The sequence below is a fragment of the Ursus arctos genome, unplaced genomic scaffold, assembly GCF_023065955.2.
Source record: "Ursus arctos isolate Adak ecotype North America unplaced genomic scaffold, UrsArc2.0 scaffold_24, whole genome shotgun sequence".
NCBI lineage: Eukaryota > Metazoa > Chordata > Mammalia > Carnivora > Ursidae > Ursus > Ursus arctos.
This window is the reverse complement of record NW_026622919.1, coordinates 29,790,943-29,815,859: the sequence shown is the minus strand read 5'-3', so window position 1 is coordinate 29,815,859 and position 24,917 is coordinate 29,790,943. Positions and strand designations below refer to the sequence as shown.

The window sequence follows — 24,917 nt, the reverse complement described above, 5'->3', positions numbered from 1 at the left end:
GGTGATGATGGCGACATAGTACTTGGCTGTTTACAGCACACGTCCGCATACGGTTCTTATTTTCAATTCCTGAGTTGATTATGCACTCTCGTACTTTCTGAGCTCTGTACCATGTTGTTACTGCTGCCTGGAACATCTCCTCCCTCTCTTTGCCAGACTATCTGCTTTATCCTTCAATATCAATTTACATATCTCATTCTCAGAGAAATAATTCCTGACCCATTCGACTTCCACCCTGGATGGAGAGGTTTTCGGAGTGTTTTCTCATCCCATAGCTCCTGTTGTAATTTTCTGCTATGTGTCTGCATTTTTCCGTCTTCCTCCTATGAGACCCAGTGTTGGCTGTTGTGCATCTAGACTCCCAGAGCCTGGAACAGGGTTAGGCATATGGATAGTGCCCAGTGGGTATTGCTGTGTGAATGAGTGAATGAACTTGATCTTAATGACAATTGAAGGAGGAAGCTAGGTAGGGCTGGAAGACACCTAAGAGGTGGTCCAAGCTAACTCTCCATCTCAGATAATGGAACCAAAATCTAAGAATTAAATAACAGTCCAGAAGGCATCCTGCCTATTGCTGGCAGAGCCATGCTGGACACAGCCCTTGGATTGGTTCAATACTGTTCTTTCTGTTTGTTCCCAGTCTGTGGTCTCTATGCAATTTCAGAATGATGTTAGATATTTTGGTACCTTAGTCTTGGGCTGGGAACACTCCAGAAGGTAGTCAAGATGATGTAATGGAAAGGACACTGCAGCTACCCTGACTTCTCCCCCTCTCTTTACCCTCCATATCCAATCAATCACCAAAACCTGTTGCTTCTACCTCTCAAGAAGTTCTTGCATCAATTCCTTCCTCTCCATCCCTAATCATTCCATGACAAAAGACCACCCAATCTTGAGCCCAGACATTGCAAAATTTTGTTAATTGATCTCTTCTTCTGATGTCTCCTCTACGTGATGTACATAACCCTTCAATGGCTTCACATGAACCTTTCAATGGCTCCTAATGGTCATGAAGATAGAGTCTGAATTCCTGAACTTGGATCACAAGGCCCTCCCTTGCATGGCCCCTGATTTCCACCACAGTCGTTACTTTCCCACCATTCCTAGGCTCACACTCTGTTACAGTAACTCTGAACCGTAGAGAGTGGCCGGTTCACACCAAGCTACTTCAGGTCTCCGTGCATGTGGCCACGCCACTTCCCCTACCGGGAATGCCTCTTCTCTCCCCCTCTGCCTCCCCATTTTGCCTGACTCACTCTTACTTATCCTTCAGCTGGGCTTCTCCTGGACTGGACCAAGAGCTCACACAGCAACATTTGCCCACCTCGAGGTCAGAAACCAGTTCTGCTGCATCTAGATGGTTCCAGCACGTGGTTTAACAGGTGCTTAGCAAATGGATGTCGAGTCAGACTTTATCCGGAGTTAAACGAGGAGTTTTAATCTTACTAGCTGTGTGGTCTGGAGGGTATCACTTTCCCTCTTCGGACTTCCGTCGGTACATACTGCGTTACTACTACGTGTAGACACGATATAAGGTTTAATTTCCTCTACTGTGAAGTGGAGGAGGAAGGGGAATTACTGTACGTAATTTTGAGGTCCCCTCAAATCCTAAATGCCACAGTCCCCACATCAATTCCACTGGCATGACATTACACCATTGTAATGTGGCGAGGTATGTGAACGGCGGCTTCGGGGAAGGACCAGTCATAGCATGGTGGTCGAGAAACCAGACTTGACATCTGACGAAGAGGTTGTGAACAAGTGATTGGTGTTTTTTCACCTCAAAAAGTGGCAGTAATAATAAGGCTGTTCTTAGGCTGAGGGAGGATCAAGTGGGGTATTGTGTGTGATGTGGTTTGTGGACCCTCATGCTCAGGGTAACTGTAGAGAATGGCTCTCAGTGACCTGTCTCCCATAAGAGGGACTCAAATGAGCTGTGACTTTCCACATTGGATAGGTGGCACAAGGTATGGATTCTGTGATCGCAGACGTAGAGCGACTGGGCTTGAATTCTCCATCTAGGGAAGCCTTCCAGCCCCAAAGGCTGGAAGTGAGCTAACAGCCCTTAGTCATAGATACCACAGGGGCTGAAGTCCCAAACTAGCTTTACCAGTGGCCATGCTTTGAAAGGCTTGTGTGGCATAGTCAGGGGCTTGGGTTCCTTTGCTCTGTCTCCGTGCTAGACAGAAGGTGGTTTTGTTGGTTGTTAAAGTGGAGGTTTTCTACCCAATTCCGCTTGGTCCTCTCCCTTGGGAACATCTCCATTGCCTGTTGGGCAAGAATAGCCTGGCCCTCCGAAGGATACCTTTGAGCTGCATGGACAGCCTTGATAAGCAGGATAGCGGGCTCGGGGAAAGAGCAACTATGCCACCTCCTCATGCTGCTAGGATGTGTTGCCATGGATACCAAATGCAGGGAAGCAAAAGAAGCAGAAGAAAAATAAAAGCTGTGGTATGTGTATATTTATGTGTTCGTGTGTGGCACGTGCATGCCCGCACTCCCCTGTATGACAGCCAGAGGAAAAAGAAAGGTGGTCATTTCTGAGGAGGCCTGACATTTTAATGATTAGGTTGAAATTGTCCAAGGTGGATTAACGCTTCCATTCTCCGTATTAGGTGGCCGCCTGCATGATGCTACCTAGTCAGAACAGGCTTCAGAATCTTGGCCCCTGTCTCTCTTCTTGTTCCTTACCGATTGCCTCACTCCACATAGGCAACAAAGAATGCATTTCTTAAGAGCCTTGTGTGGCAGGCACTGTGCTAGGCTCTTGCATTTCTTACTTGCTTGTATCCTGGCAATAGCCCTGCAGGGTAGATGAGGCTATTCCTAGTATACCGGGGTGGGGGGCGGGGGTTAAAGAGGTTAAAGGTACAGGCTGAGAAGTCAGAATGCCCAGTGAATCCCAGACCTCCCTTTCCTCCTCGCGGCCCTGTGTCTCAGTGTCCTCATCCGGGCATTGTGAGGGGTCAGCCGAAGCACGTGGAATGCTCAGGGCAGTGCCCCATGAATGATTGCTGCTATCACTGGTTTTTCCCGGACAGGTGGAAAGGAAGGTGTTTTTAAAGTCTTTGTTACTACACAGTAGCTGCCATGGGATAAGTGCTCGACACAGGAATGGAGGGATAACGTGACGGGTTTGCCACTGTCGGGGGCGGGGAGGGACTAGGCGGATTATGGCTAGGATCTCAGAGGGGCCTGCCACTCCAGATCCCTCTTACTCCATAGCCTGACCTCTTTTTCCTTGCCGTGGTCATCTGACTCAGATGCTGGTTTGACTTTCCCAGCCTGTGAAGGTCGTGCCTCTGGAGATATTTAGGGGTAGGAGAGGCACTGCCCTGTCTCTGAGAGCCAGACCGGACTCCGGCCTAGCAGGGATCCTGTGAACACGGCCCTTTCAATACCCCCGGGTCCCTTCCACACACCTCTCAGGGCTTTGGAGACTGTAGAAGTGTTTCTCTGACATGGTGGGATAAGGGGTCTAACGGTGACATTTTAAAGCTAAATGCTTGACTCGGGAGCACAGAAAAAAGATAATCGTATCAAGTGTTTTTAAAAATGATTTTAATCTGGGGAAGATGACAACCTGGCATGTCATGGGTGTCACTAGAATCCAGTCCCAGTCGCATTGCTAACCAGCTCTATGACTTTGGGCAAGTCGCCACACCTCTCCAGGCCTTTGTGTCCCCGCCTCTAATGTGAGAGGGCTGGAACTAATGGCAGTCATGTTGCTCTAATGTCCCTTCCATGCTGGTCTTCTATGACTTTATCCCCAGTTTCTCCTAGTTTAGAGAGGCTACAACTCCTCATTGTCCCATCCTTCATCAACCCAGCTCTCACAAGACAGCAGTATCTAGAGAAGACCGTCCCTACCTGCTGTTCACAGGGCTTTCCCATGACACTCCTATGATCCTTGGGGCCAACTTTCTCTGCTTTTTCTCTTCGTCTGGGTGGGGACAGCCTGAGTGCTCTTTGGAGAAGCACAAATTATTAATGACAGTGACTTGTGTTTGCTCAAGGCTTGAGAGCTTACACAGGCATTAATGTTATCAGTCACATAGCTGGGATGGGGTAGAGCAAAGAGCTTAGGTTCGACTTCAAAGTCTACACTTTTAACAACCCTGCATTACCTGTGCCTTCAAAAGATCTACATAAGTTGAAGTTGGAATTAACCAGCATTCATTAAACAAACCAACACGTTCTACTTGGATTTGATTTAAAAAGAAAAAAACAAAACAAAACAAAAAAACAGCAACAGAGCCCCTTCACATAGCCAGTCACTCAATTACTTACTCGCCATAAATTTATGAAATGCTTACTATGCATAAGGCACTATTTTGGATAATATGGTTGGACATTAGGCTCAAATTCAGTGGCTGCCCTCGAAGGGCTTTGAAATCTGGAGGTAGCCAGATACGGGTCCGTAGCAGCGAGTGCCATGTTGTAAGCGCTCAACTGATGGGATGAGATGCAGAATGCAAATGAGAAAGCACCTGGGTTTTGGGGTTCGAATCCCGGTTTTGAGTCCCGGCTCTGCCACGAGCTAATTAAGAGTCCCTAGGTAAGGGCGCCTGGGTGGCTCAGTTGGTTAAGCGACTGCCTTCGGCTCAGGTCATGATCCCAGGGTCCTGGGATGGAGCCCCTCATTGGGCTCTTTGCTCCGCAGGAAGCCTGCTCTCCCTCTGCCTCTACCTGCTACTCCGCCTGCTTGTGCTCTTCCTCTCTCTGTCAAAGAAACAAAAAATATTAAAAAAAAAAAAAGGTCCTCTGGTAATTCAGCAAATCTCTCTGAACCTATCCCATAGCAGCAGTAATAACACATAGGATTACTGTTGGAGTTGACATGATGCAATGCACATAAAGGACTCAGGACAGTGCCTGTCACATACGGGAAGTGAATACTATTTATTATTATTATTAATCATCAGCACTGTGGGAGGACAAAATATGGCTTGATTAATTCCACCCTGGCTGAGGGCCGAGGAGGTAACATGGAGCTGCGCCCCGAAGTATGAGTAGGTCTTCCCTAGGTGGAATCCTGGCTTGGGGTGATGGGGTAAGGGTGGGGCAGGGGGCATTTCAGGTAAAGCAAATGGTGCAAGCATCAAAGGCCTAGCAGGTTTAGGTAGCCATGAGTAAGTTGGTTTGAGGGGTGGGGTGGAACAGAAAATGGTGGCAGATTACAGTGGAAAGTTGGAGTCATAGACTATAAAGGACCTTGGGTGCCATACTAAGGAAGTTAAGCATGGTTCTATAGGAAAGGGGAGACACCGGAAGTGTGTAGGAAGTAGGAGAGACGTCTGGCCCAGGGCAAACATTTGGGTGCTGGCCGTACAGGTGTATAGACGTTCCACAGTGGAAATCCCAGAGTGACCCCTCAGGCAGAGGACATGGAAGGAGAGGAGAGCATTAATCACCAAAGGTCCAGCCAGAGAGAGGAATCACAGTGAGCATGTCCCCTAGGGGTCCCAGGGGTCTGGGGCCACAGCGTGGGAAGAAGGAAGACAGCAGCAAAGGCCTGGGCCCTTGGGAAATCTGCTTGGAGTGTGGCATTTGGGGGAAGTTGTCCAACCTTGGGGGTGACAGGCACTTGGGGCCACAGATTAGTTACCAGCTGCCCCATGCTCCTATCAAAACTTCTCCTTTAGTCTTGGTCTCTAACCTGAGATTTGACATTGACCGGGTCACTTCCCCTTTCTGGGCCTCTGTTTTTTCATGCTCTGAGGTGGTGGTGGTCGTGAGTGGGTGGGTGCCCTTTAAGGATCATTGCCTGTTAAGTCTCTTGGGGTCCTTGTCCCTACCTGGGTAGGCTTGTCTCTCTCATTGCCGGGTCTCTGCCCCTGAAGTGAGGTGAGAATGACATCAGTGAAGACTGTTTCTTGGAGATAGTCACTTCTGGGTGATTTCTGGTTAAGAGCCAATAACTAGGATTGAGGAATTTCTAGAATTAGAATAAACTGGAGCTAATTTACCTGGGCTGGATTCTTGCCTCTGTTTATGTAAAGGAGACTCCCTGGTTTCCCAATTTCCTTCCAACCTGATTTTGCTTTTTTTTTTTTTCTCTCAGCTGTGTCTTCGGTCATCGGTTTTCCCACTTCCGTCCATCCTTTGGCCTATAATTAAACAAAAACAATGACAGCCAAAACCCAGAAATCAACCGGCACTAAATACAAAGCCTTTTCGTCAATGGAGAGAAAGAAGAATCTACTGGATTCTTTCCTCCAGCTGTAGACCACGCAGGGATGAGGACCTGAGGAAGTAGCAGGTCACTGCCTTTGGGTAGTGGGACATCTGGTTTCATCCCAACCACGGGGGTACAGCATAGGCCTCGGAACTGGGGAGACAGAAAGAAAGCATGGTAGCTTAGACTCCTATGTCCTACCAGGAGCTACACATAGGGGACACATTGGAACATCCCAACAGGCTGGTAAGGTAGATACCATTATGTCCATTTTAAGTATGTGGAAACAAAATCTTGGGGAAGCCACAGCTAATGGCCGTATAGACAGAGTTCAAATCCAGGCTGGTTCAGGGTATCTCTTCCCCACCCCACCCCCTTAAATATCAAATTCCTTTCCCAGTAGAAAGGTTTTTTGCCCCCAGGACAAATTATTCTTCAAGCCTCAGTTTCCTTATCTTTAAAATGATCATCAAAATTCTGGCTCTGAGCTCTTGCGTGGTTTGAAAGAGATAATGAATGTGAAAGTGGTTTTTAAACTGGAAAGCATCAGGCATGAGTTAGTCATTGTTTAATTTTATTATTCCCTGGGCAGGAAGGATCACGTTTTAACGGTTCAGCAGATAAGGTAATCTCTCCCATTTTTAAGGATTTCAGATGTGGGGCAAGGTGAATCTTCTACCCAGCCCTGGAGAGTCTTTTCGGAATTTTCTCTATGGAATCAGTCAGTACTATCTAGCCTCTGATGGGAGGGCTTCTCTAGGTGGTGGATTCCCTTTTACTGGGAGGTTCCTTGATTTGCTGAAAGAGGTTATCTGCAGCTCAGACACCCCTCCCCACCCACTCAAGCAGACAGGGGCCTTTGGAGTCAGTAAACTGGGAGTCACACTAATCCCCAGAATGATAGAGTCACCGTAGGGTCATCTGAATGGCCCTGGCTCCCTGCTCTGTATCCACATTTGGGTACATTCTTTTTTTTTTTTTTTTTTTTTTTTTAAGATTTATTTATTTATTTGAGACAGAGAGCGAGAACACACAAGCGAGCCTGTGCACGGGGCAGGGGCGGGGGGTTGGGGAATGGGTGGCAGAGGGCTAGAGATGTGGAGGGGTAGAGGGAGAAGGAGAGAGAGAGAATCTCAAGACTCCTGCTGAGCATGGAGCGTGACACGGGGCTCCATCTCATGACCTTGAGATCATGACCCGAAAGGAAATCAAGAGTCAGATGCTTAACCGACTGAGCCCCCCAGGCCCCCCTCACATTTGGGTATATTCTTAAACACTCCCTGGATCACTATTTAACGAGAGCTGGACTCTGTCCTCCAGCATCCTCAGAGCGCCAGATAGAACCTGGTTTATATTGGGAATCTGATCATTAATATTTCTTCATTTCTTCCGTGTGTCAGTCATCCACCCTATATATATATTGAGTGTCTATATGTGTCCCAAACTGCACCAGTGTCCAGGGATACCGTGGTGAGTGAAATGGAGGGAGGTGACAGTGGAAAAGATGGAGGACACAAACATCTGAAAATTATAAATATCAATTGCACACTGTGAAGAAAACGTCCTGAGAGCCCAGAGAGCATGGATCAGAGGGGACTTCCTGCTTTCCCTATAAACAGGATCTGACGCCAGTGTGGCCCCGGGTGTGCTGGTGGCAGAGAAGGCATCCCAGCCTGAAGGGACAGCATGTGCAAAGGCCCTGGAGCAGGCAGGGAGCTTGGTGCGCGAGAGAACCGGAGTGAGACTGTGTGGCTTGAACCCGGAGGCAGGCGGAGAGAGGCCTCAGTCTGGTAAGGATTCTGGCCTTTATCCTCAGAGCCATGGGAAGCCATTGAGAAGTTTTATGCAGGGGAGTGACAAGACCACATGTGTGTCTTAAGGTCACTCAGGCTGCAGCGTGGAGAATGGATTGGAGCTGGGGCGAGCATGGAATCAGGGAGACTGGTTGGGATTATAAACTCAGGGAGCACGAGACCGCTCTGCTTCTCCCAACAGCCTGCTAGAGGGTTAGTGCTCTTTGAACCTTGGCTCCACCACCGGCTAGCTGTGCGATCCTGGGCGAGTCACCCAGCCTTGCTGTTTTTACATGTCTCCACCCCTGTAAAATGGGAAGAACTTCTTTCCTAGCTTGACTAATTCTGTTCCCTTCATTGAATAAATCAGACACCAGTCAGGAGTCCTTTACGATGCAGGCTGGAGAAGAGGCTGCCAAACCCAGTGACGGCAGGGCCTGTATCACTTGGCAGGTGCGGACTCGCACCGTCTTCCTTATTTTTGCTGGACGCCCTCACTGAGCCGTCGGCAGATGTGCGGTTGGCTTCCTGAGCCCGATCCTGACTGAGAGAAACAGCAGCAGCTGGAGCTCCCGTTACGGACGGCACCGGCTACTCCTGCCTCCACCATCTGGAGGGCGCTCGGCGAGCAACCCTCCTTTCTTCGATTTCTGTAGAGCCACGCCTATGTGCATTTATCGCTCCGGTCAATATTTGTGATGTGCCGCCGCGCCTCAGGCACCGTGCTAGGCTCTGGGGACAGAAGACCGACCTAGTTCCTGCCCTTCGGTTTTCATATCTTACTGTACTTAAAAGTATGTGCATGAAAGTGCTTGTGAGAGTCTGACGCTGTTTATACTTATAACAACTATAAAGGGATGGTTGACTAGAAATCTGGAAATGCTGCTTCTCGTGCCAGTTTTGTTCCAAAGTAACTAGAACGGAGACAAGTCAGTTGGCTTTGATGATCCTTAGTTTCTGCAGCCAAATGAAGGAGTAAAGAACTTTCAGGCCATCTTATTTTAAATGTTGTAATTCTACCATCTTTTCCCTCAAAATCCGGATCCTCTTCCCAAATGGATGTGGTTTCCTTCGGGCCTTGCTTTTTGTCTTATTTCGAAGAATCAAACTTGACTTTTTACTTTCAGTCCCCTTCTCATGGCGAATCCGGGGGTCCCAACCACAGATGCTACAACAGTTCTGCTGGGTGATAGAATGAGGGAAGGGGGCAACAGGGAGGGGTGAGGACCTTGGCAAAAGAAAGGGGGGTGTGTTCCATTTAAAGAAGACAGCTGCTTTTCCGCCCCCCAAATGATTGCTGTATACAGAAATGCAGGCTGGATCTAACCTCTGCTTTCCTTTAATACATCTCTCGGTTTTGTCCTCCTCTCTCCCTCCGCCCTGGTCACGCTGTCCTCCGGAACTAGATGGTGGTAGCAGTCTCCTCTGTGGCCTTCTGGCCTGCAGGCATAGCTTTCTAAACTTTTTTTTACACAACTCTAATCCAGAAGAATCTTCCCACCTCATTTCTTCTTCAAGAACCTATGATGGCTCCCTGTGGACCCCCAAGCCCATCCACTTCCCTCTTTACCTAGTATCTATTGAACACACTCTGGTAATTGTGGAGACTAAAAAAAAAAAAAGTTACAATTAAAAAATTCTATCACTTAAAAATTCTCACAGCCTAGGATGGAGTTTAACCTTTGTGTTACAGACCTTAGAATCTGATGAGAATGAGACTCTTCCCAGAAAAAACCCACGCACACACATTTTCCGCACACTGCAGAGCCAGCCTCCATGAAGCCCGGCAGGTTAAGGGTTCCCCCACCCCGCCCCAGAAGGTGTAACACTCAGGTCTTAGTGTGATGAGGAGCATAGAGAAGGGGGTGGTTCCCTCCAGCGGGGGGAAGTCTTTCTGGGGCAGATCTGACGTCACTTTGAAATCACACAGGCCTGCATTGGAATCCAAGTGCTTCTGTTTCCCAGATGCGTGTCCTCGGGCCTGTCCCTCAACTTCTCCGAGCCCCATTTTTCTCACCTGTGTAATAGCAATGATCCTCGCTTCGCAGGGGGGAAATGGGATGACAAATACGAAGCACGGGTGGTAGTGTCACTCAGGAGTGTTGGTGCCTTTCTTTGCACCTTTGCACCTTGGTCTCTCCCCCTGTCTTCACACAGTCTCCAGATGCACGCTTGTCAGTAGGCTTCCGGTCTGCTGGGGAGACTCTTACTGCTCGCCTGCTTGTTTATCCCCTCCCTCCCGGTCTGGCTCTCTCCCTACCGTCCCCCCTCCATCCATGTATTCGTCTGTTCAACTCGATGAACTGGAATCTTCCCCAGGCTCCTCAGAGTCCTCTCTCTTCTGGACAAGTCTGGAACTTCTCTGTACCTGCCTGGAGGTGGCCGCGAAGGAAGCTTTTTCTTCTGAGCATCCTCTTCTGGGTATGGACCCTTGCAGGCCTGAAACATCAGCCCCCACATCCAGCCAGTCCCCAAGTCCTCTCTGGCCTTTTGGCAAATGATTTTTGTGTTTGTTGTCAAGTATCAACTCTTATTGATTCTTCCTCGTTCATAACAAGGTCCTCGTTAACTATCCTCCCAGGGCCACTATCCCATTTCTAATTTGTCCTAGACACCGGCACCAAACCTAAACGGAAAATGACTGTATCTTCCCATTTTTGTGTCCTGAGCATACAATACAGAGCCAGGCCTATAGAAAGTGCTTGTGGTAGATTAAAGATGGCCCCCGATTATTTGCTCCTGCTCCCACTGAGAGGTGATGTCTAATTCCCTTTCTCTTCCAGCCCAGCTGGTTTTAGAGACTTGGTAACCAACAGACCATGTGGAAACAAGGTTGCAGGACTTCTGAGACAATGTCCTAAGAAGCGTCACAGCTTCCATCCAGGTCTTGGGATACTTTCTCTCAGAGCCATGAGTTACCATGTAGGAGGTCTGACTATTCTGAAGCCATCAGGCTGTGGGAAAACCTAAGCCACATGGAAAAGCCACTTGCAGGGGCTCTAGTCAACAGGTCAGCTGAGCTCCCCAAATGGCTTCGGGACGTGGATCTCCAGTACTCAGCTGATCCCATGAGTATCAGAGATGAACCGCCAAGCTGAGCACTTTCCAACTTCCTGACCCACAGAATCATGAGCAAAATAAAATAGTTGTTCTAAGATTGTTAGTTTTGGTGTAGCTTGTTATGCACCAATAGCTAACCAAAACCTGATCAAAACTGTTTGTTGAATGATTGAAGGATTCATTGGCAGTAGTGCACTGATGGTGTCACTGCCCTATTCAAGAACTCTCAATGGCTCCCTATTGCTGGAAAAATAATGTTTAGTGCCCTTAGTTGGCATTCAATGTCCTCCATAATTTGGCGTCGGCCTGCTTTTCAGACCTCTCCAGATACTTTTCCAACATCATGTCTTTTTACTTATCTATATTGCTTTCTCCATCCAAATGTCCTTTCTACCCACATTCCCACCTCAGGACGTCAACATTTAACTTGTCCTTTGAGACTTTTGTCAGACGCCTTCTCTGGCGGCCCAGTCCAGCAGTGAGCCCTTCCCTTTCCATCCCTGGTTTGTTTGATGTTTTTCTAACTCTTCTTCCTTCATTTACCCTGTTCTTCCTTTCTTACCCCCTCCTCATGCATATGTGTGTGTGTGTGTGTGTGTGTGTGTGTGTGTGTGTGTGTATGCGTGGAGGGGGAGGTTAGGGAGTGGGGCCCAAGCACATAAGGAGGCATACAAACATGTGTGTGGCCTACCAGGCATGAATCCCTACAGAGCTTGAGTTGGGACTTGCCAGCACAGAATCTGGCGCACTGTGTCTCCTGATCCAGGTGTGCAAGTGCTTGAAGGGAGGAAGGGTATTCAGAAGTGGCACAGGCTTTGGTGTCAGCTCACGTTTTAGATCCTAATTGTGTCACTTACTGTGTGGCTTTGGGCAAGATGCATGAACTCTCTGAGCTCAGTTTCCTTATTTGGAAACTAGAGACCTGATAAGAATGTATGTAAAGGCCCAGCCCGGTGCTTGGCTCACAGGCCGCTAACAACTGCTTGCTGAGTAGACAGCGCAGAACAGACCCTCCAATGATGCTCAACTGTTGTTATGTCAACTGTGGAGAGAACTCTCCCCCATCAAAAATGAACACATTTTTAAAAATTTTAAAAATTTCAGAAAGGAGCAAAGAACAAAGAACAAGAGAAGAGTGCAAAGGCACAGCGGAGGCCACCTGGCCAAGGCCAGCTCTATTAATCCCTGTGATCAGCCTGCCCCGCTGGGGTCTCAGTCTTCTCATCTGTGAATTGAGCGGTGGGCACTGGAATCTAAGCTCCCCTCCAGCGCTGACATTCCAAGAGCATTAAAGAAAAAGGATGAATCACCCCTTCAAAATACCAATATGGGTTGGGCCCTCCCCCTGCTGTCCCCATCCAGCTCAGCTAAGAGCTCTTAATACACAGCCAGCTTCCTTCTGCAGCTGCCACCAAACTTCAACCCCCTTTCCCAGGGGTCTCAGAAGCAAGACTGATAATGGACCCCTGGCCTTCTCCATCTCAACAGGGAACCAGATCCCGTTCCCAGACTCTGGGGGCCAGAGGGCCCTCCCCTGAGGGTGCTGGCTTTCCGTGGACATTTGGCTTCTGTACTCTTGTGCATGAAGTGTGGGGAGTGTTGGAAGGGCGGAAGGAAGGAATAAAGGGAAGAGTTGAAAATAGAGGGTTGATGATTGATTTCCCGCAATCATGGCAGGAGGGCTGGAGTGGCGGAAACCTTGCCATTCTCTTCCAGGATTTTGAAAAAGGGGATGTGTCTGTATCTGTCAGGGTTCTAAATCTCCATCCTGGGGAGGCACGGGTCCCCAGCAGCTGCATAAATTCGTAAGCACAGGCTGTCAAAGCCACAGAAGACACCAAGATCAATTTTCCTCCTCACAGGAGATAGACACTAGGTGACCGCAGAGGACAGTTTTCTTGCCTCTCTGCCCAGAGCTCTCTACTCCTTTCCGCGTCGATGCTATTATTAGTATTATCAACATTAATAATAATGGAGACGTAACCGGCTGTGCATTAGTCACAATGTTCCGGGAGCCAGCACCTCCTTCCTTCTCTTCTGGGACTGCCTGGATCCTGCTGGGTCCTCTTCTCCGCGTCCGTCCGGAGCGGCTTGGGGCCCTGCCCTTTGGTCTGTCTGTTTGGTGGTCTGTCTCTTGCCCGTCACGTCTGCAGCAGCCCGGGTCCTCCTAGCTCACACCGGCTCTGGCTCTGAAAGCCGAGAAGCTCGCCGGCTGCGAGCGGGTTTTCCAAGTGGGCAGGGGTGGGGAGGAGGGGCGCGGGCCGGCGGGCGGGCGGAGGGAGGAGGGGGCGTCGCGGAGGGGAAGACCTCGCATTGTAATCCAATGACATTGCCAACGTGGGGGTGGGGGCGCTGGCCTCGGCGCGCTCTCCGAGTTTTGGCTGCCCGCCCAGCTGGGAATAACTCTCTTCGCATAATTCGCGTGTTTACCAGGCATGAAAATTCTTGCTTTCGGCTCCCCCCCCACCGCCCCGTAAGCCCCCTCCCCTTCCCCCTCCCCACCACCTCCGCCCCTCGCGAGTGAAACTCTGTCTAAAAAAATATTGGCCCGGGGCACAGAAAGTTTTGCATAAATTCATAAGTGATGAATGGCTGATTTTAACGTTATTTGGGTATTTGTCAGAACTTAACAAATATACATGGGGACGGCGGTTCATAAACTTAAACATCTCAATATCCCCTTTCTTCTGGAAATAAATTACGTTTGTTTGCCGGGCTTGGAGTCTTAAGGTAGCCGACATTAGGAATATTTTAAAAGCCATCATCCATCGAGCATGTCTCCCAGGCGCCAGGAAGATTAAATGAAAGAATCATAAGATGGAGGTCTTTAACTTTTAATCCTTTTACAATGAAGCCTCAGATAGTCGCGGGGGCAGGGTGCCCTCTCTGGGGGGAATAATGCCGTTATTCCTCGGCTCTCAGTTAATGAATACCCTAACGTCTGTCCCACGGCTGACGGAGGCAGCGCCGGGGAGGGGGCTCCGGCTCCCGGGCCAGGCTATTGAAATGAGGAGCCACCGAGGCTGCGTCGGGAGGGAAGAAAGCGCCCGGCTGGAGGGACAGGGCGGGCGGGGCCGGGGGCATTGAGACTGCGCTGGGGACCCGGCGCAGGTTTGAAATAATTAGCATAGATTCGCCGGGACTCCTGCCCCGGGGTGGGGGTGGCGGGGGAGGGATGCCGGGAGGGAGGCGCGGGGAGGTGGCAGGGGGGTTGGGAGGGAGCAAAGGAGAGCGACTTTGGAGTCCAAGATAAATAAAGGGAGCGCTGAGCAGTGTCAGGAAGCCGGCCCACGTGGAGCTGCGCGGATGGGCGCCACCGCGGACTGAGGCGGAGGGACGCACGCGAGTCGAGCGCCAGCCCCAAGAAATTGGCTTTTTAAAGGGGGTGGGGTGAGGGTGATATTTTGCACGTCCCTTTTAGGGGTAACATGTCTTCTGCCCCTCTCTAACCCAAAAGCTCAAAGATCCCGATTCTGAGTTCTCCTCCCTCCCCACCCCCAAGCGGAGTAAGTGTGGGGGGGGGTCGAAGGGGGGCGCACCCCGTTCCCAACTGCAGATCCCAGTGGTGGCGTTTTTCACCCAAATTCAGACCCCTCCGAAATCCTGACCCTCAGAGTCCTCCTTAGGTCCTAGGGCATGGGGGGGGGCGAGTGTCAAATCACCCAGCTGTCCCCAGCAATTCCGGCTGAGGGCCTGGGGTTTTGGGGGCTCAGACCTGCAGGATCCAGGAGCCTGAGTGTTGATTCCAAAGGACTGGATCGCCCCAGCTTGCATCACCGTAGCTTCCGGGCGTGCAAAGGGTTAACTTGGGCTGGTTATTGATGGGGGGGGGGGGCGGCGTGCGAGGCGGGAGGGGTGGCGGGATCTGGGTGGGCGCGCTCTGATCTCTCCTACCCCCCCCCCCCATTCCTCGGGGGTCAAGTTTCAGCGGCACTCCGCCCCCAGGGTAGGTGTGAAAGACACGTGTCCCCATTGTGAAGGGCCTGTCAGGCAGGACAAAGCGGCCGCCCACCCTCCCCCCCGCCCCTCGGCCCAGCCTGGGGTCAGCTCCAGGGGGCCGGCTGGGTGTCGAGGTCAGGACGGGCCCGAGCTTTGGTGACATAGGGAGAAAAAGCCGGGAGACTGGGCGGAGGCCACGTGATGCTCAAGTGAGGGGTTTGAGAATAACCCCCCCCCCCGAGAAAAACTGAGCGGTCATCTCCATCACACCAGAAGAGGGGACGAGCCCCTTCTCCCAACAGGCATCGTAAGCACAGCGGCACCCCTACCCGCCCCCTCCAGCCCCCACACCCCCCATCAATCACCAACACAGAGAATCGCAGTGTCGAACGCAGTCGATTTTAGTGGTTTTCTTTAATCCTGCTCTGCACTTCTTTCTCATTTACTACACGGGATATTATAAAGAATAAATAGCAGATACTCTTAATTTACAATGATTAGTCATTCCATTTGTTCTCTATATTTACAATAACTGTAAAATAACATTGAACTCTATAGCTTCTTCGAGGTCCAAGGAAAACCAAAACACTTTCCGAAGAATGGAAAATAGCTTTTTAAAAGTCCTTCTACAAAAGTTCTCCCCTCTCTTTGTACTTTAAGAAAAAATAACTTTCCCCCCTGCTTCGCCATGCGAAGGGCACTGGAATATAAATAGCAGGTTAACATTATTAGCGACAACCAGAATAAGTCTCTCTTTGCTCTGTTCTTTTTTTTCCTTTTGCTTATTTTTTTAAAAATACAGTAGAAGCCGGTAACTTTTAACGTATAATACTGACCTTTTAATAAGTAAATTAAAACTGGGACCGTATATACACACACATATACATTCCTACACAGTTAACAGTGCATTACATGAACCAGAAAGCTAGGTCTCTGTAGCCAGAAAAAAAAAAAAGTTCATTGAATCCCCTCGCGAGAGGGTGGTGGAACTGGTTGGAGACGGTGCGGGGGGCGGGGGAGGGCGTCGGTGGGGTTCCATCAATTGTCCGGGTGCAGGAAGGGGACCCCGAGTTCTAGCATGAGCACTTGCACTCGGAAATGATGGGGTACTGGATGGGAATCCAGCCGCAGCGCTGGCCCCCGCGCCGCTGACAGCGCCACCGCAGCACCGTGAGGTGCACGGACTTGGACGGCTTGCACACCATGCCCTCGGGCACGGAGCACGAGCGCTTACTGAAGCAGCTGCCCACCTTCACGTAGCGCGGCCAAAAGCGGCTGCCCAGGTCGTTCCACGCGTACAACACCGGGCAGAAGGTCTGCGACCACAGCCACATTTGTAACTTCCTCCGCAGCTTCTTGCTCAGACGCTGCTTCTTGCCCGGGGCCAAGCCCTCGGAGAACTCCAGCCCTTTGATCTCGCTCGGCATGGCCCCCGACGGCCGCTGCCGCAGCAGCTGGTCCAGCTCGGCCAGGTCCTCGGCGCCCCCGGCCGCCCCCCCGCCCCCGCCGGGCCGGTCCTCGGGGGGCGAGGTGGCCATGAAGCCCGGATCGTAGTGGCCCCCGAGCAGCGAGCGCAACAGCGTCTCGTTCAGATCCTTCTCTTTGGGATCAAAGATAGGGTCCGGGTGTTCGATGAGGTCCACCAGGGGCAGGTTGTCGCTGGGAGCCGGGCGGATGTGGAGATAGTGCTGGCCGCCGGCCGGTGCCGCCCGCAGCCCCAGGACCACCACCAGGGCGTAGAGGGTGACCCCCAGGCTGGGGCAGCGCTCCATGCCTCCGGCGCGCGCCCGGGGCTGCTGCTTCGTCCCGCGTCCCCGGAGGAGAGCACGCTGAGCCCGCGGCGCCGCCGCGCTCCTCCGTCTCTCCGGAGGCGGCTCACCCGAGGCTGGGCAGGCGCAGGGCCGGCAGCATGAGTCGCCGGGAGAGCCCTTCGCGCAGCGCCGGCTCCCACCGGGGCGGAAAGAAGGCACACAAGTTGGCCGCAACTCCTCTCCCGGGTCTATTCGGGCAGGCGGCCGCGGCGGGGCATCCGAAATTACTCCAGGGCGACGGCGGGCGCGGGGGGCGCCGGCTCCTCGCTGCCTTCCCGGGCCGGCGGCGGTGCAGAGCGCGTGGACGAGCCGCTCTCCCCTCCTCCTCCTCTCGCTGCTCGTCGTCCTGCGGCTCTGTGCAGCGCCGCTGGCCCAGCGGGTCCTAGGGGCACTTCCCTCCGCCTGCTCGGGGCTCCGCGGCCGGCTCTGCCCGGCGGACTCCAGCGGCGGCGGCGGCGGCGGCGTCCGCGCACGTTGGCACCGGTTTGTCTGTCTCGCAGGGTCCAAGCCTTTAAATTTCCTGCACTTTCAGCTCCATCACCATGGAAACCACTGACTCTCTCGGCGTTGCCCCCTCCCCCTTCTTCCCCCCAAACAACAACCCCACCCCCCACTTCTCCACCCCCGAGGAGCTGGAGCGGCACAGGCTCCGGGGGAAGCCGCCTGCACTCGCCGCGGCGGCGGCTTCGGCAGCGCCCAGGGCTGTGCCCCGCCGGACCCAGATGCCCCGGGAAGCCGACAGTCCGGCTGCCCGCCGGAGCTCACAGGCGGCGGCGGCGGCGGCGGCGGCGGCAGCGGTGGTGGCGGCGGCGGTGGCGCTTGGCAGGTCTCCGCGCAATTTTCTCTCTCCCCCACCACCCACCCCCCTTCTCCTCCTCCTGCAAAATGCACCGCCCCCCTCCTTTCTCCTGGAGCAATGCAACTGGGGCTCTAGGCGCCCCGCCAGGGCCAGTCCTGGGGAAAGCTCGCGGCGGCGCTGGAGCCGGGCTGGAGGGTGCAGGGCCGGTTTCGGGGGGTGCTCGAGGTGGGGCTGTGAGGGTTCTCATTAGCTGGGTGCTTTGCACTGGGAGGGGAGCAGCGGGGAGGTGCTGGGGGCTCGTTTCTCAGTGCAGTCCGGCGCAAGGAATTTCTCCATGTGCGCGGAGCTTTTTCCCCGGGCGCGTCTAGCCTTCCTCTCTCCCAAGCTTGGTCTAAGTCCCCTCCCCCCAGAGCGTACACACACACACACACACACACACACACCCCACAGACACACACACACACTTTGAGCAGGAGGAGTCCGAGAGCCGCAGCGTTGCGCAGCGTGATGTAATTCCTAGGAAGCACTCCTGCACGTCTGTTACTCGGGCCCACGAGGGGGGTCCGCTCCTCACCCTCCTCCTCCTCCTTGGCCGGGTCCTGCACCCTGAGTGGCCGAGCTGCAGGGGCGCGTCCGGCTTGCCTGCGGCTCCCCTAGCCTGCCGGGTTCCGAGCGGCTGCTGTTCGGCTCCCTGGGGGCGGCGCGCCCTCTGCTGGCGCCCAGCAAGTCCTTCACCCGGCGCTGGCGGGGGCGGCCCTGCGAGGTGGGTCCGTCTGCTGTCCACCCTGCCCAGCTAGCTTCTGCTTCTGTGTCCGTGTCATTGTGTGTGAGTGCGTGTGTGCGTGTGTTTGCGTGCGCGCGCGCGCTGCTGGGTCTGTTCTGGTTCCGTCTGTTCTCTCCAAGCTCTCCAGGCCCTCAGTGTAAACAAACTTGCTGAGATTCCTCCGGACGCCCCCCAAGTGTCACAAGAATATACTGCACCTTCTGCTTCCGCTAAATCGGCCTCAGTGGGCAAGAGCGGAGACTTAAAACTTAAGAAAGGTGACCTGGCAGTAGGGGGCCTGTGTCATGGCTGGGGTCTGCCCTCATATGTTCACCCCAGACAAGTCACTTTTGTGCACCATGTTCCTTTCTGCCTTAGTGACACAGCTGCATTCCTCTTCAAGCCCTACCTTTCTATGATTCTAAATAAACCCGCATGATGCTTTCTCTTCCTAAAGCAGTCTGATGGGAGATGGGTGTTGAAATGACACTTCTAGTTAATTTTCCCTTGGATGAAGAAGTGAATCTAAGCTTTAAAACTCAAATTTGGTTTCCTTTGTGGTAGATGTGATTGGAGTCTGGAAAAAGCTGGAGAAGAAGGAGTTGGAGTAGATGACTCAAGTATTCACCAGCATTCCACGGAGTGGTGTTAGGAGATCTCACTGTGACAGCCTAAATCATTCTACTTTCCTTCCCCAAAGATCTATTTTTTTTCCTTTCAACCTGTGTTGTCTGTGCCCCAACCCACCACCCATGACTTAATCATCTGTCTAAGGAAGAAAACACACTTGGTTTCACGGAACAGTCTTCCTGCAAAACCTCAGCAGTTGGGAGGGATGGCCAGTTTCAGCTGAAAACATTTTCTTAAACATCCTCGAACTTTTGAGCCTACAAACACACACACACACACACACACACACACACACACACACACACTGATACATGAACTGGGGATAAGAACAACCCATTGGTTGGTTGAATTTGGTTTGATTGGGAAATGATGGTATGATCAGAAGCTGGTGCATAGCGGGCTCTTACAAGCACAGCCATTTCTTTCTCGTGTGCAATATGGGGGCTTGGTGTTGGTTCATTTTCTTAGGAAGATGAAATGGTCGCCAGAACGATTTTGTCACTGCTGTGAATTTTAACTGGTTAAATAATTTTTCCGTGAAGAGTTCAAAAGCTAAGTTCTGGTTCAGTCTCCCTGAGATGATAGGTTCCAATTTAGTAACATTTTATTGTGCTGTTTTCTGTTTCATCCATCTCCTCTTCTTCAGATCACCTATTTTTGTTTGAAATCAACCCATTTCCTTCAGTCCTGGTTGGGAGGGTTTGACTGAACAGCAAAAAAGTTCCCTCAGGAATGAAAAACAAACCATGTTAGACAATAGGTTGGAGGACCTGGTTATAGAGTGTCCACTGGGTAAAGACTAGGAGAAGAAACACAAAAGGGAGAAACTCACAGCCAATCGTCACCCTCCTAGACTTCTGCAGTCCAGTTAAGCGGGGTATGGCAAGCAGAGGAAGAAACCATTCAAAGAGTGTGGGGAAAAAAATCTATAAATTCCCATAAGGCTGTAGACGAGAGTTTCATAACTTTTTTTTTTTTTAAGATTTTATTTATTTATTCGACAGAGATAGAGACAGCCAGTGAGAGAGGGAACACAAGCAGGGGGAGTGGGAGAGGAAGAAGCAGGCTCATAGCAGAAGAGCCTGATGTGGGGCTCGATCCCAGATCGCCGGGATCACGCCCTGAGCCGAAGGCAGACGCTTAACCGCTATGCCACCCAGGCGCCCCGAGAGTTTCATAACTTTTAAAACCCAAATCCACTTTTGATAAATATTACAATTTCTTGGCCATCCTTTATTTTTGAAGTTTTGTAATATATTATGATGACACCCCCCCCCCAAAGCCAAAAGAATTGAATACAAACTATACTGTTTTCAAACTACACTTAGCCTGCTTCACTGTGGGGTTCCAAAATGCCCCACTTTGGGGACCTGCCGTCCTGCACTCTCCACCGCACCCGGGTCACCCATGCATTTAGGTGTGGAGTGAATCTGGGGGATGCTGTTTTCAAAGACTAAGCTGTACTAAAACTTTAATGGTAGAGCTGAGCTTTCTCTGGGCTTGACAAAGAAAAGGGATAAATATATCTGAGTAGTGAGAGGAGGAGACCTGAGACATAGAATTTGAATCTGCATGATTCAGGGACAGACAGGGGATCTGGGATGTGGGGAGTGGAGGAGGGAATGGCATAAACAGGGAACTCAACACAAAGACAATCTCTGGACCAGGTGGGTCTCCGGTTGGAAGGCTGGAATGCTGGCCTGCCTTTCGCCAGCTGTGTTACCTTCCTAGCATGGGCATCCGACCTCCAAACTTCCACGTCCTCATCTGTAAAGTGGGAAAGCCATGCACCTCTCTATGCTACGTAGCAGAGGTAAAGAACGTCTAGCTTAGTACAGCCCCCGGGGCAGAGTGTATAGTGAGCAATATTCTGTCAACAAATGCTAGTTCATCAGGGCACCCACTGCCCTCAATGGAGCAATCATCTCAGGTTTGAGCCAGAGAGGCTGGAAGCTACTGGGGATGCTGTGGAAGTAACTCCAGGATATTTGGGGCCTGTTTTCTGTCCACTTAGCACGTGCAACTGAACTGTTCTCAGTGGCTGCTGGCCTTCAGGAGTTTGGGGGTGGGGCAAAGACTGGAAATTCTTGGGGGACTCCACAGCCAACCCATTTCAATGCTTTTGCGGCTCTATTGAAAAAGGAGCTTGACAAGCTGGACAAAGAGGGTTGTATTTCTTCAAAAGGAAGCTGTGGGGAGGGAGAGGGACCTGTAGGGAGAAGGATGGCTGTACACTCAGCTTTCTGATCAGGACTTAGCGCTGGGAGGTGTTTGGACTTTTGTGGGGATTGGCTAGGGACTCAGGCAGCCACAGAGGAAGAGTCTAGTGAATCAGGAGCGCAGGTCCATTTTTGGTTATTTGCATCCCAAGATGTCTGTGGTTGCAAAATGCTCTGGGCAAGGAAAACTCAAGTGCTCCCCTGAACGATAGCTTCAGCATTTCCAGGTCAGGGCAAGAGGACCCCGAGGGTGCTTTTATGCATCTTTCTTATTTCCAGCTGTTTCTAAGCAAGTCCTAAGAACAATTCAACAATCTTCTTGCTTCTTTGGCCTTAGAAACACAGACCTGAGGCTGCAGCGGGTGATCTGCGAAGGACAAGGGGCTTGATGTCAAAAAACCTGCAACCTACCAGCTTTGTGACCGTGGGCAAGTCACTTTACCTCTCTGGGGCTCCTTGACACCGAGAGGCCAGGGGACCATGAGGTATCGTAAAGAGGACAGGAGAGCTGCCAGTTTTTAGGCCTGGCATCATCCCAGGCATATGAAAATCATCACCCTCTGATTCTGTCTCATGGGTCCCATAAATGTCAAATTTGATGGGCTTTTTCTTAGTGAGACCCAAAATGGCATTTTTGGACTTGACCCAACTTCACAAAGTGAGGAAAAGTCAGCCACAAGGCTTGTCACTTTCCTCTCTTGACTGCCGGAAGAATGTGAGCTCAAGGCCAGGGTGGTGGACTCCCCATTGCCTCCCAGGGGCTGGGGGAGCGCCGGCCAGTTCAGGACTCACAGCCAGGATGGGGCCCCTTCAGCTTCACAGGATATTCTCATTTTTGGCATGTCCAATTGGTGATGGGATTCTAACAGTGAAGTTCTAACTGGCACAGCATGGGGAGGGGGAACGGCGGGGGGAGGAGGAGAGAAAGAGAAAGGAAGGGACGCAACTCCAAGTCGTGGGCTGGGAAAATGGGTAAATAAACGTGAAATGAATTTCCAGGAATAGAGACAAAGCTACAGGCCAAAGGAGGAAAGGCGCTTGGCGAGCTCGCCTCAGTGCGGACAGCCCCTTCCCTTCCCGGGTCTGGCTAGGGCGCCTGCGGGCCTCCTCCCCAGCCGGCTCCACGCTGGGGAAGGGGAGCCGACTCTGGAGCCCGGTGGCTCATTCATCTCCTGATAAACTGTTTATCTGAGTTTTAACGAGGGCGCCTCTCTTCCAGCCGTGGAGACAGAAGCCTCCTCATGTTTAGCCTGCCCTGATGTGGGGGGCCTGGGGGTGGGGGGGCGGCGATGCAGGCAGGCTGCTCCTGGGCCCTTTCCTCGAGGCCCCACGCTGCCTCTGTGCTAGGCCCTGGCTCTCCTGCTTCCCGCTGCGTTTCCTCGGCTGGAGGCAGGGGCTAGGGTGTTCTCGAGGTTTTCTTCTGGAAAGGATCATTTTCTGCAGTCCTCTCTCCAGCCAACTGTCTCAAACATCCGCTCGCACACTCTCTCTCTCTCTCAATAAATTTAAACAAAACTTGGTTCTGACTTGTGGACTTGACCATGTGTGACCCAGTATCTCAAAAGGAAGATGAACGGAATGCCACAGCTACAGTATTGTTAGTGTGGGAAAGGATTCTCCAAAATGACGGAGGGGCTGTTCCCGGAAAAGACAACGGTCACCAAGTTACTAGAAATTTAAACTCTACGCGCTTGGGGATGTGTTCCCACTGCCCACCACTCACCCTGACCGATGTACACTAGTACAGGTACTGACGAATCGGTTGAGCGTACCTCTCTGCCCCTCGCACCCCCAACAGCACATTGAGGGATGATAAAGGCAAGCAGGCCAGGGTGCACACCCCCCTCCTCCCACACATGTATACCACTCACGCACCCTCCCGCCTCTCCCTTTGCCACCTGGGTGGTACAGGTTTCTGGAGACAGTCCTCCTTAGCCATGTGCCATGACGACTTCACACACAGCCCCCTCCTTCCCCCCAAACACACAAGCACCCATTGCAGCCTAGACTCACATTTCTCCCACATCCTCTCATCCTGCTGCCTCAGATAGATGTTTATTGAGATAATATAGTCTAGTCTCCCTTATCCCCTCAAAGACTCAAGATAACAAGGAGACAGGAACTCAATGGAGTAGAAAATAAAGTGAAAAGCCATCTTACCCCATTTCAGGTGGGTGGGTTGACTCGCAGGTTTCAGCTACTGAATCCAGCTAACACAACATGATCACATCTCTGAAACCTTTTCCTGGCCCCCGACTCTGTCTCCTCCCCATCCAGCTACGGTGCAGCCTTGGCAAGGACTCCGGGCAACCAACTCCTGTCATCCAACAGTCATGCATCCTTCTACTCACCAACCACGCACGCTGATTCCAGACACTCGGTTTGCCAAGGAATACACGGAGTCCTTCTCTTGAGGAGCCCAATGACTACTGGGGAAAAGAGGAAAAACAAGGCAATGATTACAATTTAGGATGTCAGTTGCCATGACAAAGCATAGGAATGTTGGGGTAGGGTCGGGGGTAGGGGGACCCGAAAAGGCTTCCCAAGAAATTTGATGTGTCCAATAAGAGGTCATAGGCTAGAGGGCACTGGCCACATCACATTTTGGGCAGTGGAAGGAGCAGACAACACAACCCAAATCCTGTAGACAAGTTGGCAGTGCCGTGTTAGGGCTTGAGGTCTAGAGGCTGAAAGACCAGCGGGCCCTTGTATGGTGGGCCCCTGAGCATCTTCAGCACTTTGAAATCGAATGCAACATTCAATCTAAGTTTAGAAATCCTTGCAAGAAACCTGGGGAATCATAGTAATATGCTGATTGTAAGTCTTCAATATTTTAAGACAGTCCCTGTTAAAAACAAGAACAAAACTTGATTCTGACCGAAATCTAGGCTGTTCAGCCCTTGCTTTTAATCTCTGTGTAGGGATTATTTTATGTGCATGGAAAAATTCCTAGAAATAGGATTATAAATTATGACTTATAACGATTAGCCCTTAAGAATAGATAAGGGGGTGGGGTGAAGAGGGGAGAGAAAATCACTTTTTACTTTACATTATCTTTATGTAAATCTTTAAAAAAAGGCTAGAGCACTCGTTATTTTCGTATTTAAGGAAAAATCAATAAAAGATTAGAACCTGTGCATTTAGAGGAAATAACTTGCCCCCAAGTAAATAGGCTGGAGATGGTGTTTAAAGTTCTTCATGTTGAAGAGAATTGTGAAGGCAGCACCGGTTTGCGGGGCGGGGCCCATCTGTATTCGTAGTCCATCTTTGTTTCAGGTTTGTTAACCGGTTCATAGCTCCTGTAGGACTGTAAGGTGAGGGAGAAGCCCGCTTGACGAGCTTTTGTGTGTAGGGGAGTGTGTTGGTGTGCACGCCTAGAAATATGTGACAAACACGGTTTCATGACACTTTAATCTCCCATCTTAGGCATCCACAGAGAAACCAGATTGCTTTGAAAATAAAGTGATACCACGTCAAAACCCACCACTGAGCTGAGAAAGAAAACAAACCTAAAATGTGTCAAAAACCCATCTCATGCTGGATCAAAACTCTGCAGTCTGGAGTGAGTTTGGGGAGGGGGCTGGGGACTGGAAGGCAGTCACCTGAGTCGGGGTTCGGAGGATGGGGTCCCCAAACAAGTGCACAAGGGGCTTTCTGTCCCAGTTGCCAGACTTAAAAACAAGACGACACGTTTAACATGGGCCAGGAATTCACCACTTGCCCTG

General features: G+C 51.4%; 1 protein-coding gene across 1 annotated transcript; it reads right to left on the bottom strand.

Annotated features, from left to right (window-relative positions):
* Positions 1–15,388: 15,388 nt before the first annotated feature.
* On the bottom strand, positions 15,389–17,297 carry NOG (noggin). Its single transcript, XM_026517916.3, has one exon. It carries the CDS (start codon positions 16,740–16,742, stop codon positions 16,044–16,046), a length of 699 nt encoding a protein of 232 aa, XP_026373701.1. The 5' UTR covers positions 16,743–17,297; the 3' UTR covers positions 15,389–16,043.
* Positions 17,298–24,917: the final 7,620 nt, after the last annotated feature.

Excerpts from the sequence above, each read along its gene's own strand:
- NOG (XM_026517916.3), bottom strand. The coding sequence starts at position 16,742 with ATGGAGCGCTGCCCCAGCCTGGGGGTCACCCTCTACGCCCTGGTGGTG.